This window comes from Leptosomus discolor, chromosome 19 (genome assembly GCF_034619465.1).
Source record: "Leptosomus discolor isolate bLepDis1 chromosome 19, bLepDis1.hap2, whole genome shotgun sequence".
NCBI classification, from domain to species: domain Eukaryota; kingdom Metazoa; phylum Chordata; class Aves; order Leptosomiformes; family Leptosomidae; genus Leptosomus; species Leptosomus discolor.
Genome location: NC_141409.1, coordinates 11,958,639 through 11,973,163, shown reverse-complemented (window position 1 = coordinate 11,973,163; position 14,525 = coordinate 11,958,639). Strand labels below are relative to the sequence as shown.

Sequence of the window (14,525 nt, the reverse complement as noted above, 5' to 3'; positions counted from 1 at the left end):
CTGCTTGGTCATTCTTTTTATGTGAGACCCACCAAAACCCACCAGCTTTTCACCTCTACGTTAAACTCAGCGCGAGGCCAGGGCGCAACTCGGACCCTCCCTGCCGCCCCACAAGAGGGGCTGACCGGGCCCCGCTTACCTCAGGCGCTCGGCTGCCCGCGGGGCCCGCTCCGCTCTCATTCCCTCGCCTTCCCCTCCTTCCTCACGCTCCTCTCCTCCTCCCGCCCCGCTCCGGGCAGCGCTCCGACAGCCTTCGACCCTTCCCTGCCCGCTGCCCACGGCCGTTCGCCAGCCGCTGCCCGTCCCTCGCCACCCGAGCCCAGAGCGCTGAGGGGCGGGTGACCCCCGCCGCAGCCGCCCCGCCGCCATCCCCTCAGGGCGCCTCAGGTGGCGGCGGGAGACGCTGGGGGGGCCGGCGGGTGTCACTCAGCGCGCAGCCGCCGCGGCCCCACCCTCGCCTGGCGGGGCAGGGCGGGGCGGGAGCGCGGGACGCGGGGCTCGGGGCAGCGGTGGCATCGCTGAGGGGACGGCGGCGGCCATGGCAGACCACGAGGCGGGGATGGCGCCTAAGGCCCGGCGGGCGCAAGGTAACCGCGGGGGGGGGGGGGGGAGCGGGACCGTCGCTGAGGGGTAGCGAGACCATCCCCAAGAGACAGCGGGGGCACGGTCCCCTCAGCCGGTCGCTCCCCGCGGGCTTCGGGCCCGGAGCGCCTTCCTTCTCGTTCTGCGGGTTTCTGTTTCGGTTTTAATTATTATTTCGTTAAGTCGCTGAGGAAAGTTTGCAGATCCTTCGTCAAAGTTAATCCCGCGGAAGGAGCAGGGAGCCGTTCTGCCTGGTCTCCCGGGCAGCTTCCCGCTTTCCTCAGCCCCCGGCAGCTCCGAGGAGGCCGCCGCCTCCTCGGGAGCGCACCCCCCCCCCACCCCGGGGGCCCCAGTCTGGCCTCTCCGCGCCTTCCGCGGCTGGCGGCGGCGGGACGGAGCCCGGGGGGTGTTTGGCCGGCAGAGCCGCGGTTCCCCTCTCCGCAGCTCTTGAGGAGCCGCGCAGGGAAGGTGGAAGAGCATCGCTGCGAGTTGGGCCCAGTTGCGTAACTTGGGATTTTTTTTTTTTTTGGTGTGTGTTTTGTGTTTCTGTACGGTAACTGGGATCGCTGTGGGGAAAGCGAAACAAATAATTAAGAGCAGTGTCGTCAGAAGTGATCCCCGAGGCGCTGCACCAGTAAATGAGAACAAAAAGAATTTGGGGATTTGTTGCTTACACCGCTAGTGCTGTTTCCTTGAGCAAGATGTTACATAGGTGCGAATAGAGGACGTGATAAAAGTCAGTTCTGTTTCCTCAAGAGCGAAGATGGAGCTATAGTTAATTTTTACTTCTTGGTATCACTGTTCTAGTCAGTTGGTAGCTGTGAGTGTAACCCAGGTCGGGGAGTTTTGGAGATAAGCACTGAAATAACACAACTAACAGTTTCTGTCTCTAGAAGCTGGAGCATTTTCCTGTTACTTCTGTTGCTCAGAAACAGCAGGAAAGTCATGGTTTATTTTATGGTTTTGTCTTTGCAGCTGGAGAAGGAAATGTATTTCTAAGACCGCTTTATATACGAACACTTTGGCTGGGCAGTCTGAGTTGTTGTATAAATAACTGTAGAGCTCTTTGGGCCCTGTGCCCAATAGCACGTGCTAGTTCTCATCTCCTTGGAGAGGATCTACATTTCATTCTGTGTGTTAGTTACTAATACCTGACAGTGGCCACTCTGATGCTAACCTTGTCTGGGACTTGGCAAGCCTTGCACTTTAAGCGCTACTGAGATTGTTTCTTCTGTACGTCCTGTGTGTTGTGTTGTTTTGGAGGCTAAAGCTGGCTGCCAGTTATTTTTGTCATAATAAACTGTCTGTGGAGTAAATGACATTAGACATACTCTTGGTTATTAGATTTAATAATTTTGGCCGTTTCCTATGTGAAATGCATTGAGAAGTATCTGAAAAGACATTAGTTCTCATTGAAAGTAGTATTCCTGATTGTTCCTGATTTGCTAATTAGCAAACAGTTGAATAACTGTCATAGCCTGAGAACGACTGAAGGGTGTTATTCTATCTTGGATTTGACCAAGCAGCGTGAAAGTGGAGCTCTCTCCCTGGTATTGTTTGCCTTGTGTTCTGTCCGGTTGATCTCCCCTATACGTTCCGGTGGGTTGTTTGCGTGGCTGTGGGGGAAGGTCCCTTCCTCTCATGGCACCTGGGAGCCTGGTGCGCTGTTTGGCAGCCACGTGCGTGTTCAGATTGTGTCGTCCTCATGGAAGAGGATAAATGGCAAGTGAAGTGTGTGCCACACGTCAGGCGGTAACCAGAACTTCCCCTTTCATGTCAGCCTCCAGCACTAAATGTTTCTTATAAATTGTTAATACCGTTTGATGATCCAAGTGATGATTTCTTCCTAAAGCAACGGTAACTGTTCCAGTCAGCCTTAAAGGGATCAAAGGCTGATTGAATTCATTTTTTTTTTAATATGCTTTCTCCTCGTGGTCTATTGCTTGAAGAGGTACGTCATCTATTGCAGACGGTCCTCAAGTGAGATTCCCCAATTAAATTCCCGGTGTGAGTTTTTAATATCTTGATAATAAAAGAGCAAGAATATTGCAAGTGTTTGGACTGAAGCTATAGGGATACATGACAGAGTGTTCAGCACTTGAGAAAATCCAGCAAGAGGGAACCAAAGTTGAGTTGCTGGAGTTCCTGCAAGTTAACATTTTCTGGGCCTTGTCTCTGCACGTTATGGCACCTTTGAAACGAGCGACGCTCCCAACAGCAATAGCAGTGGAGAAAATGCAGTGGACTCTGTTTTTAACATCACACGAGTTGGTGGTGGTGTCTCTTTTTTTTTAAAGCCATTACGTTGTTTTTCTCAGGGCCTTTTCAGCAGCTGCATACATTACAGTATATTAATATTTAAATATATATCCCCAGCAATTACTGCTAATGATCCTGTATCTGCTGTTATGAGGAAGGTTTTGGTTTTGTTGGGGATTTTTTTGCTTTTCTTTGGGAGGAGTAAATTGCATTTCTCCTTTTTGAACTTGGTTATAGGATGGTATCAGAAATGTCACATGGGGAGCCTGGCTTAGGGAGAAGCAACACCCAGTTCTCCAGAGTTCCCCAGCAGAACCTCTCTACAAAACCATTTGTCCTTGTTTCTCACTCTAGTTCTCTTCATCTAATCTTGAATGCTCCAGATGCAGCTAAGAAATAAAACACAATCTTTTTTATTCTTGCTTTGCCTCCAGATCACAAAATACGCTGAAAGCTGGTTTTCGATAGTTCTCTAGTTGTTTTGTGGGGACTTGGTGAAAAGAATATCTCTTCAAGCTGTTCTTTGCCGCCTGCCAAAACCAAAGATCCAGTTTGCCGTTGTTAAAACATGTGCGTACGTGACGGATGAGGAGGGCTGGGGGCGGGCTGCTGTGCCAGCACTTCGTGTGGTGCAAAATCTCTGGTGTTGAGCACGCTGGGTGGGCAGGGGTCCGCGCCACCTGCCAGGGGTGCAGCTGAGCCTGCGCGTCGTACCGGCACCATCGCGTCAGTCCCGTTTCAGTGCTGTCAAACCGGTGGATATTCAGAATCCAGAATCAATGAGCCTCACTGGGAAATCTGACAAGAAGGCCCATTGATGAAGTTATCCGAGTCCCATGAGTTCAAAAATTGCAATAAGAAAAGCTCATTCCACAGATGCCAAGCATGTTTCTTGTATTTCCTATAGTTTTTCACAAGACAGGGTTTCTCTCGCTTTTTGTGTGGTGAAATACACCACGATGGGACAACCAGTGTTGCTAAACAAAGCGTGCGCTTACTCAGTCTTGAAATTTTACATAATTTGTGACTTCTGCCTTCCTGTTCAACAGGGGAGCAAATGGATCATTTTTTCCCACACTGTAGTTCTGGAAAGAGCAGGCAGGTGGTTGGTGGTGAAGGTTTGGTGTTGAAGTGTAGAGTGGAACTAAGCAAGGTCCTCGGCTCTTTGAGGTTTATAAAAGTTCTGAAGTAAAAGAGCGAGGGAGACTTTTCCTCTGTATTGGTGCAGAGTGCGAATACTTTTTATGGTTTTAAGCTGACTTAATACCTTGTTGCTAAACGGAAGGTAATGTTCCCTTCACTGATGAGTTTGCAGATGTTGCTTAATGCTGGCAGCTGCCTAATACCGGTATGTGTAGGTAATGCATTTGCTTGACTTTCACAGAAGGCCTGGAAATTACTCCTTTAATCTGGTATATCCACTAATAACAAACCCCGGGGCATTATCTTTAGGTAACTTTCTAAGGAGGAACTTTAAAATGATGGGTGATATTACACGGCCTTGAGGGTTGTTATACGGGCATGTGACAGGGATACAGATGATAGGGAAGACAGCCAACTGGCTTCAGGACCTTTGAGCAGCTTCCTAAAGTTCAAGATGCTGTGTGAGACACAAACTGATTATTCTCTGCCACCCCCATATTCCATCTTACTTGAAAGGCTAGGAGTAGCTCTAAGACCCACAGTCAGTGAAAAAGGACTGGAAACGTCAGTATTGGTCCCCAGTTATTTTGCTGACTTCTGTGACTTTAGTCAAATATTGGGGATCTAAATTTTCAAAGTATATCCTGTAATTTGCTGTTACTCACTTGCAAGGTTAGCGATATCTAATGACATCTCACTGCCCTCTTTACCCGAGGCATACACTGCTCATGTTGAGTTCTATTGTGGGCATGATATCTGGAGTTGTTAAAATCAATGGATGTTTTTCAAAATCAAGATTTTTCTTTATAATAAATTGGTTCTACTTAAAATAACTGGTTACAGTGGGGACTCGGAGACTTATTTCTTATAACTGGCCAGTTTTGTTGTGCGAATTGAATGGTAGTTGTGTTTGGTGAGTGCAGAAAACAATTCATTATATAATTCCAGGTAGAACTAAACTAAAACTTCCAGATTCTTTAATGCAGTTTCTTTCTAACAAGTTGCTGAATGCAGTCTATTAGGTAACAAGACTCCAGTCGTTTAAGTGCCTGTGGCATTGATCACGTTAGGAGAAGGTTTGGGTATTTGCAGCACTGTGAGGGAGTATTTATGGTCCAGCAAAATCAGGGAGCGTGGTCCTGAAGCAACATTCTTCCATCTCAGTGTGAGAATTGAGTTTTTCTAAGCTTTATGGGTGTTTCTTGGCACTTTGTACTTTTGGCTTGTTAAAGGATGGAGTGAGAAGGATGAATTTCAGTATCTTCACAGCAGGAAAGTGGTGGTGGTCAGTGCTCAGTTTCACCCTGAGATATCTCCACTTGGCAGTGGGCTGCTGGCAGCCTGTTCGGAGTCTTAGCGGGCAGGATAAGGCACTTCCTAAAGCTCTCTGAATGCTTCCCAGCATGTCCGCGTCTTGTCATGGTGCGTTGCTTTTTTTAGCTGTGTAGCATTTGAAACTGCTTCTGGAAGTACCTTCAGTTGGTGTCATTTCATGACAGAGAGCTGTTGTGCTTGTTTTCTAAGCATAAGGAGTCTTTGGCCAAGAAATGCTTTATAGAGACTTTATTTCATGTCCAGCTAATCTTGCACTGCATCTTATCCTACGTCCTGGACACCGCAGCTGTGGTTTTCTTCGATCTGCAGCTATGAGAGCTGGGGCATAAACCAAGTTCTGCACGTCCTGTCGCTAGTTGGTAGCTGCGGGGCATTTGCATGTCACTCCTCAAGCAAGTGTTGCTCTGACTTCCTTGGACACTGGAACAGGATTTTTACTGCTGCCTATTGGTCATTCGGCTGGAGAAAACTGGGGAAGAGGGAGGCATTTGAGAGTCTCTACTTAAATGTTAGCATGCTTAATTCTGCATAAATGTGACTTAGACCACGTTCTGCCCTCAGCTGCCTTGTGCAACTTCTAGAGACTAGTGAAAATGAAAGCACAATTTGGCTTTTAATTTGACTTCTGGTCTAGCCCTAATGAGCTTGGCCAGAGGAGTACAGTGGCTTATCTCAAGGAATGTTCAACATAAATATCCAGTTGTAGGCACATTCTTTAACAGGCACTCTTGGTTTTAAAAATCTGAAAATTTAGAACCACAGAATGGTTTGGGTTGGAAGGGACCTTAAAGACCATCTAGTCCAACCCCCTGCCATGGGCAGGGACACCTCCCACCAGAGCAGGTTGCTCCCAGCCCCATCCAGCCTGGCCTTGAGCCCTGCCAGGGAGGGGGCAGCCACAGCCTGTCCGGAAAACCTGCTCCTGTGCCTCACCACCCTCACAGGGAAGAACTTCCTAATTTCTCTCCTTTCTTGCAGATGACGATAATACTGACTTCGGTTTGTGTGGATGGATCCTGGTCATCGCTTCACTTTTTTTAACTATTATTACATTTCCTCTATCAATCTGGATGTGCATAAAGGTAAATTGTTCACTGCTAAGTTGGATTAAAACTTTAAGCAATGCAGATGCTTCCTAATGGTAATTATTGCTCTCTATTTTATTTATTTGTTTTAAACACAAATTAATCTAACTCTCCTCTTTCTTGAACTACAGCAGACAGTATGTAGCAAGCCCCAACATTTCAGTGCATTGATCTTTAAACCAAAAAGAAAAGTGCAATTACAGGACTTAGTCAAAATGATTTTAACATTGACATCTTTACTCCATCTACCCAGTTGTCATTAGTATATAAGCTAGTTTGGAAGATCAGTATTAATTGCAAGAATGCATAACTACTCTTGGAGGATGGGTATTGTAATTTTTTGTTTTTAAGGAGATCTCTCCCTATATATGTATGTGTGTAAATATGAAATGTGTGAATATAAATGTGTAAGTGTGTACAGGTATGTGGCTGTATGTGACAGATTGTTAGAGAATTCATCATCTGTGATCGCTTTGAGCTTGATGTTTTCAGTTTCCAGACCGGAGGAAACAGCTCCTGCTTTGTTGTGGCTAATATACCGCCTCAGAATTGGAGCTGGAAGAATCTCTGCTGGGGCACATAAGCTGCGCTTTGTTTTGTTGTTGCCAGGATCTCGCTGACGGCTGCTCCTAGTGCTGGGTGCTGCCCGGGTGACATGCTGTAGCTTCTGCTGCTGATAGATGGTGCCACAGTCTGAAGAATATTTCTTGTGGAATATTGTCCTGATTGTTCCTTTTGCTGTTTACTTTTTGACGATAAAGTTTAGGCTAAAATTCTCAAAAGCAGCCAGTACAGAAATGCGTGTTGTATTTGAGACTCGAGAGTGCCTTAAACTAGTGTGTGCTTAGTTTGGAAGCCATCACATGGCTTCTGGAAACCCTTGCGTGACATCAGCTATTTATTACAGATTGTAAAGGAATACGAGCGAGCCATCATATTCAGACTCGGACGCATCTTAAAAGGGGGAGCGAAGGGACCAGGTATGGCCTGGAGAGCATTCTTAATGTCTGGTCTAATTAACTCATCGGCAAAATAATGGCTGTCTAGGGACGCTGCGTTAGGCAGGCGAATGGATTTCTCAAGAATTTTGTAACTTCCAGTAAGACGGTGTGTTGCTTTCCATGGAGAAAGCAGTAAAGCAATTACCCGTGAGCCCTACCCAGATCCCCTCAGTTAATGCACGGTCTTCAGGTGGAATCAAAAGCTCAGAATGTAAAGGGAGAAATAATGGCGCCAAATGGGCCATTTTAAGACAGAGGTTCAATATGTCCGTTAAAACCCGAGTGGTCCGAGAGCCTCGATGCTTCTGTTTCTTTTGAAGAACTGTTAAACTATTTGATAGTTTTGAAAAGTTTCCAGTGTATATTAGAAATTCTGATGAGGTCAGAAAGAACGTTATTTTCAGCTGTTGCTCCTGCTGCTGAAAGGGGCAGAAAGGGGCAAGAGCTTCTTCCTTCATTGTCACCCAGGTTTTGCAATACTTCCACATTGCTGTGAAGCTGAGGAACTGCAGTGATCCACCAGAACAAAAGGAGAGCGATAGTTTCTGCTTGCCAGAACTAGGCCCCACAAGTAACTATGTGGAACAAATTTTCAAAAGTAGCTGTTAGCAGTTCTGGGTGGTTTTTTTATTTTCCCCAAACATTAAAGATCTCTGAATAAGTTAGACCTGAATAAACTGAAGTTTCTCAGCAGACTTTTTTTGAAAATCTTACCCTGGTTTGAAAGCCACTAACAACCACGCTGCTGAGCTCGTTACAAAGAGGGCTGTACAGCCGCAGTGGGTGGATTTGAGCTTATTTCAGTAGCAAGTTCTATCTGTTTTAATGACCCATTTTCACATCTTCAATGGATGTTTTTGTACAGGTTTGTTTTTTGTCCTGCCCTGCACAGACAGCTTCATCAAAGTTGATATGAGGACCATCTCTTTTGATATTCCTCCCCAAGAGGTGAGTTCGCATTTGCCTTTGCGTGGCCTTGTGTTAGCACTTTGTGCTCAAGTGTTGGCAGAATTTTTTTGCACTTTTTCCTTTCCCCCTCTCAGTATTGGGTAGCCTGGGGTTCTAACGTATTTCTTGGGTGGGTTCAGGGTATTGTGAAGAATACACGTATCTTTAGTAATATCACTCGGTAAGAGGAGATCCCTGAAAGAAAACAAACGATGCTGCCTCTAGGGACCAAATAAGAGAACTTAATACTGCCCGAGAGCTAGGATGGGAGGGGTTTGGAATGAAGGCTGCTGGACTTCATGCAACGTTCTCTAATTGTTTCTGGAAAATCTGGAGGATTTCCAGAAGCAGCAGTGATCTCTCCTATGCCAATTTATTCAGATATATACTCTAGCTAAAATAATGGGATGAAATCACTGCATACATCAATGCTGTTAACAGCAGCTCGGGGTAACGGTCCGCACCAGCCGTGCACAGGAGCATGATGACGCAGCACCGCACCTAATGGCGTCTGATGTCTTTCAGTTTGAAGGTTCTAAAGAACAACAAAAAATTACTTCTATTTCTAGTCTGTTTTTCCTTGAACATCGTATTTTTTAGCAGAATCTCTCCACAGCATTAAGCTAGCTGAACCCAGTGATGCCATCTCGATGGATAACAACAGACCAAAACCCAACTAGCCCTCTGAAAACAAGTTGGTGAACAATTGTTTGTTGATAACTGTAGCCCTCGTGTGTCTGGTGTATTTTGCAAGACAGAGATGCCTGACGCAGCCTGTCTGGTGCATCTGTTTCCTGTCACATCTGCTCCTCGGTTTTATTGCTCATCATTAGTGGTAGATTTAGACAAATGGCAGCCGTGGCGGTACGCTCTAAAGGGTAATTGGTAGAAACCTAATCACGGGCAGGCAAAATGTGCTTGCAGCTGCCGCTGTGCCGTTAGTGAGAGAAGCCATCAGTTCCACAGGTTTTCTTTTGGCTTGATTAAATTATCCTTATGGATTTAGGTTGGTTTGTTTTCAGTAGGTAAAGCAGAAATAGATTTTTACTTGTACAACAAGATTTCTGGGCAGGCTACTCATTCTTTGTTTATCTTACGCTATTGTGAAAAGCCTGCAAAAATAGGCAGTTTGGGGAAGGACAGCAGGGAAGTCTTGAAGGCTGAGTACTCTCGTGTCCCTCTCCCTTGTCAAATAAAATAATAGTAATTGTCTGACATGGAATTAGGACACTTCTCATGGTTGTGCAGCATATTTCATTCTCTTTTTAACTTCAGAATATAATTAATATTAATGCTTCTTTCTGGTGTACCCTCTTCTAAACCTTCAAGAATATCTGCCTTTATCTTTGCAAGTATGTCTTTTGCTTAACATACAAGTGTTAAATTCAGTAAATCACTTGAATCCTACTCTGAGGGTGTTCACAAATTGAATTTCCTCTGCGACTTGTCCAGGAACCACCACGTACTCATTTAGGAGCACAAGGTGGCATTTCAATCAGAAGTACCTCCACGAACTGCTAGATAAGAACAGAGATGTTTGTAATTAGTGTTGAGGTAAGGCTGGTGCCCCCGCAGCTGAAATACATCAGGCCGTTGGGACAGGCAGCACCAGCTGTAAGCAGCTGGACAGACCTCAGTGAAACCTTCCAGTTTCTTCCAAAATGTCTCAGGGCCCCGCTCTGCGTTTCTCTAAGCTTCGTTGGACACTGGCATCCTTTTTTTACAAGGTCTCTGCAATTCTGTAAAGTACCTGGCACAGCCACTGCTGGGCTCGAGTCTCGAGCATTGGCCCTTCCTGTGTGCTGGAATACGCAGCGATGGCAAACCGCCTTCAGGTCCCATCATACCTGCAGCACGGGGAGCTCGTTCGCGGTGGTCCTTTGAAAGTGAAGCTGGAATACCACTGCCCCTCCCTCGCCTGCTTTTTAAGTAGGTTGTGGTTTGCCCTCCTTTTATAAACCGGCACGCCTGCAGAGTTGTCCTGCTAACTCAGTAGTCTTGTGACTGAAGCTACATACCAGTGAAAATCTAACGTGTCCCAGATTCGCAGTTGCACTCGCCATCAGCCCTCTTCCTCTGTACAGAAGCATCAAATGAGCCTCTCGTAAATGCTTCCAGCGTGTGCTTTTCGCTAGAGTGCTTCAGCCCAGTTTGGACGTTGTGGTCCCATATTCCTCTCTCTGCCTTTAAACAAAATAACTTCGAGTGCAGATGTTCTCGGAGCCTCTTCTGTTACCTTGGTCCCTCGCTACACGTACCTCCTGCACAGTCAGTCGGCCTCTTACACATCTGTTATTACAAGCCTCACCAAAATACAGTGGCGGGACCTCCCTGGTTATGCTGGGTTGCTGGGGTCAGGGTAAAGGTGCCCAGGTGAAAGAGCATCTGTATTTCGGTTCGTTCTGGTGGATTTTTTCCTGTCACTTGTAGGAATTGCAGATCCCTCTGTGAATCTGAAGAAGGGAGTTAGCAATAACATTATAGCGAAGCTGAGGGAATTTATTTTTCCATGACAAGTGTTCTAATCCCATATTCAGTCTCAGCTTTGCAGAGCTATACTGGAAGGTTTGCATCTGTACAGGGACACGTTCACGTGCAGCATACCTCTGTAAGACCTCCTGTTTTCCAGACAGTTGCTTTACCCTGGAAAAACTAGGGAGTTTGTTGAGTAAAACAAGTACGTAATTACCATTATATTTGATAAATATATGCTTAATTATTATATTCTTTCCCCATTGCCTTTTAGATCTTGACCAAGGACTCTGTGACAATTAACGTAGATGGAGTGGTTTATTACAGAGTTCAGAATGCCACCCTTGCTGTGGCAAATATCACAAATGCTGACTCAGCCACCCGTCTGTTAGCACAGACTACTTTGAGGAATGTTCTGGGGACCAAAAACCTTTCTCAGATTCTCTCTGATCGTGAAGAAATTGCACACAGCATGCAGGTATGAGCAGCTTTACCTAAGCAATCCATCAAACGATCAGTTAAGCAGCAATCCCACGGGTAACTTAGAGGTCTCCGAAGCGTTAAGCCAAGTTGTGATTTGCAGCTTTAGGCAAAACCCTCTCAGGAGCTGTCGGGATTGTTCCGCGTAACAAAACTGAGTGACTAAACCAACAATGGACCGGCGGGGCTGGCAAGTGGGAATGAGGGGTACGGGAGAGGAGGGCTTCCCTGGGTCAGTATGGCAGTACTCCGCTGCTGAAGGAAATTATGCCACAGAATTCCCTCGCTATATTAATCAAGCTCCGGGGGGTTTTTGTTAGTTTACCACAGTTATGCTTTTATATTGATCAAATTGTAATGTAAACGCAAAAGCCCTTGAAGTCCAAGAATTTTAAGAGAATTCATTCGGTTTATCGGTCATTGTTCAAATTTGGACATCGAGTTGCAGCCACGTAGGTGGCTTAACGTCACTGTCCTGCCTTACGTAGGCCACGCTTGATGAGGCCACAGATGATTGGGGCATTAAGGTGGAACGTGTGGAGATCAAGGATGTGAAATTGCCTGTCCAGCTGCAGAGAGCAATGGCTGCAGAAGCAGAAGCTGCGCGGGAGGCAAGAGCTAAGGTAATAACATCGACCTGTGGGTTTGGGTTATTTTTTTTTATTTGTGAATAATTTGATGTGATGATGTAGGGGATGAAGATTCCCAGCCAGATTGGGTTGTAGCAAACAGGGGTGCAGGGCGGGGGTTCTTGGGGATTTGTGTCTGGGCACTTGCTCTGTTTCATCGTGGCTCATGCAGGCGAGATTGTCCCAGTGCGGAAGGGCCCTGCTTGAAAAGACACGCATGACCACAAATCTGGCCCTAATGAGCTCATAATTAAAAAGACGGAGGGAATACAAAGGTATTTCCCCAGGAGGAAGCATGTCATTCACCTGTCCAGGCTTGCAGAGACCAAAAACCGCCTTGAAGCAAAAAGTACGTTCAGGTGGCTGTGGGGAGCGTCTTCTGGTGATGAGCAGCCGTGCTGAAAGACGCCCAAAAGAAGGTTTTGAAAACAGAGCAAATGCGCGCGTTGCGTTTTCAGGACACGGTGCCAGCTTTTGTGATCCGGCATCTGATCCTGAGCGGGAGGGAGGAGCACACAGGGCCTTGAAAGCCAACAGGGGCAGCGTCTGCCTGAGCGAGGGAAAAGGCAGAACCGATAAGGGGAGTTCACTTGATCAGAGGGATGAGCCCTGTCTTTGGTTTATGATTTAAGGCTGAAGTCATCCTGCAGACTTCCAGATTTATTACTCTGCCAGAACGAATTCACTGTAATGCATTTTGCTTCCCCAGGTGATTGCAGCTGAGGGTGAAATGAATGCTTCCAGGGCCCTGAAAGAGGCATCCATGGTTATTACAGAGTCCCCTGCTGCTCTTCAGCTTCGTTATTTGCAGACCTTGACCACCATTGCTGCAGAGAAGAATTCCACCATCGTCTTCCCCTTGCCCATAAATATGCTGCAGGGCATCATAGGTGCAAATCGCTAGGGAGAGGGGGAGGAGAGAGTTTGGGGTGGGGTTTTTTTTTTGCTACAGTGAACGTTTGCAACACCAAATTCTCTCTGTATTATAGCTTATGGCAGTGTTAAAGTTGATTTGCTGAGGAACCTCTTTTGTTGTACTAAGTGTGTTTATAACCTGTGTGATGTTTGTGCATATTCACAATGAAAACATTTGAAAACCTCTCAAACTGAGTACAAGCAGATTGTGATCTTAAATAAGCCCATATCCATACTGTCCTGGAGGGGACACCTTCAACCTGTAACCTCCCCTTTTCAAACCCTTTGAGCTGAAGATGAGCTGATCCAACGTTTGGAAAGAGAGGAGTTCCTTTTAATAAATGGGTCTGTAGCCCTGCAGGGAAGTGGAACAGCCCTCACTGTATTCTCTTGGACTCAGATTGCTGTCACATGGACCGGTTCTCTAGCTTGCAGAAGGAGAAGTAAGGGAAGTCGATACAGGAGTGAGAACACTATACTGGGTGCTTCTGAAAATCAGGCTCACTCCATCTAATATAGTCCCTTGTTGATCAGAAGCAGTTGTTAGTGGAACTTCCCTCTCTGTCCTGCCACCCAGAAAGGGCATAAACAGGCCGTAGTTATGGATAAAATGCGCTTGCAGTCACTGAGGGGCTGTTGTGGCGTCAGGATGGTGTTCCTGGATGGATTTAGGCTGCTTTAAAGCACTGAAAAGTTGTTGGGCCTGCCTTTATCTGTCTGTCTCTCAAAAATTATTTTAAAAAGTCAAAGCTGTGACGCCTGCATTTTATCCAGGTCTAAAACCTCTTTCTCTAGGAAGCGAGATCTCTGCAGGGAGCAGGGGGTGCTGTTTAACAGAAGGTGCTGTCCTGTTGATCCATCTGTTCCAACAAATCAGTGACTTACCTGTTGATGCTGTAATATTTGTTGTGACACTAAGGGCTCATACTATATACCAAAAGAATGTAATTTTCAGTTCCTGTAACCTTCAGCTGTAAGTCTGTTGTTAAACTGTATTTGTATTTTGTACCTGGTTGTAGATGTAATTACAGATTAAAGTGAGAATAATTAGCCTGGGGTGGGGGGGAGGCTCTTCAGGCTACCAACCTCCCTGAGTTTGGCATTTGAGCTTTAATTAGCGGGAGGTGGCGATGAAAACGAGAAGCCCAGATCAACGGTAAAAGTGCCCTTCTCGCACCAGCCAGCATGAAGTTCCTACCTTGATTTTTATTGCCTTTCTGCTACGCTCAGCTCGGTATTTACAGGTATTTTAGGAAGGGCAGAGGCTGTTTTCCTGTGCCTTGATATGCTGTGCCTTTGTCCTGGCAGGAGAAGATGCCCAAGCCCTCTTGGGGCTTGAGCCCCTGGGCACTGTTTCTCTTCTGCCTGTTTGCTGTCAACTTTTTTCCTTCCTCTGCATCATAAAAGCATTATATATATATATATATCTGCAGGTGGTTGTTGGTACTTCAGCTAATGTGAGCTGAGCTTGACTTTTGCCTGGGGGGCGGGGGGGGGGGGAAATATGGTTAATGAAGCTGTAATAATTAGCAGTACTGTGCTCATGCATTTGAAGTGGGAAACAGAGTAACTGCACCACTTGAGGTCAATCCTTGGGGAAGAGAGTGAGTCTATAACTCCCACTGCTGTAGGTGGCCGCCCCTGGGAATTCTTGTTGACGCCAGCAGCACGGTTTT

The 14,525-nt window shown here is 46.3% G+C and overlaps 1 protein-coding gene across 1 annotated transcript; it reads left to right on the top strand.

Annotated features, from left to right (window-relative positions):
* The first annotated feature begins 536 nt into the window (after window positions 1–536).
* STOM (stomatin) lies at window positions 537–13,855 on the top strand. The gene is made up of 7 exons (XM_086475564.1): window positions 537–587; window positions 6,298–6,401; window positions 7,312–7,384; window positions 8,271–8,353; window positions 11,100–11,303; window positions 11,794–11,928; window positions 12,644–13,855. The coding sequence occupies exons 1-7, from the start codon at window positions 539–541 to the stop codon at window positions 12,836–12,838; spliced, it is 843 nt and encodes a 280-aa protein (XP_086331690.1). The 5' UTR covers window positions 537–538; the 3' UTR covers window positions 12,839–13,855.
* Window positions 13,856–14,525: the final 670 nt, after the last annotated feature.

Coding starts and splice junctions, on each gene's coding strand:
- STOM (XM_086475564.1), top strand. CDS start 539: ATGGCAGACCACGAGGCGGGGATGGCGCCTAAGGCCCGGCGGGCGCAA. Junction 7,385..8,270: donor AGGGGGAGCGAAGGGACCAG/GTATGGCCTGGA, acceptor GTTTTTGTACAG/GTTTGTTTTTTGTCCTGCCC. Junction 11,304..11,793: donor AAATTGCACACAGCATGCAG/GTATGAGCAGCT, acceptor TGCCTTACGTAG/GCCACGCTTGATGAGGCCAC.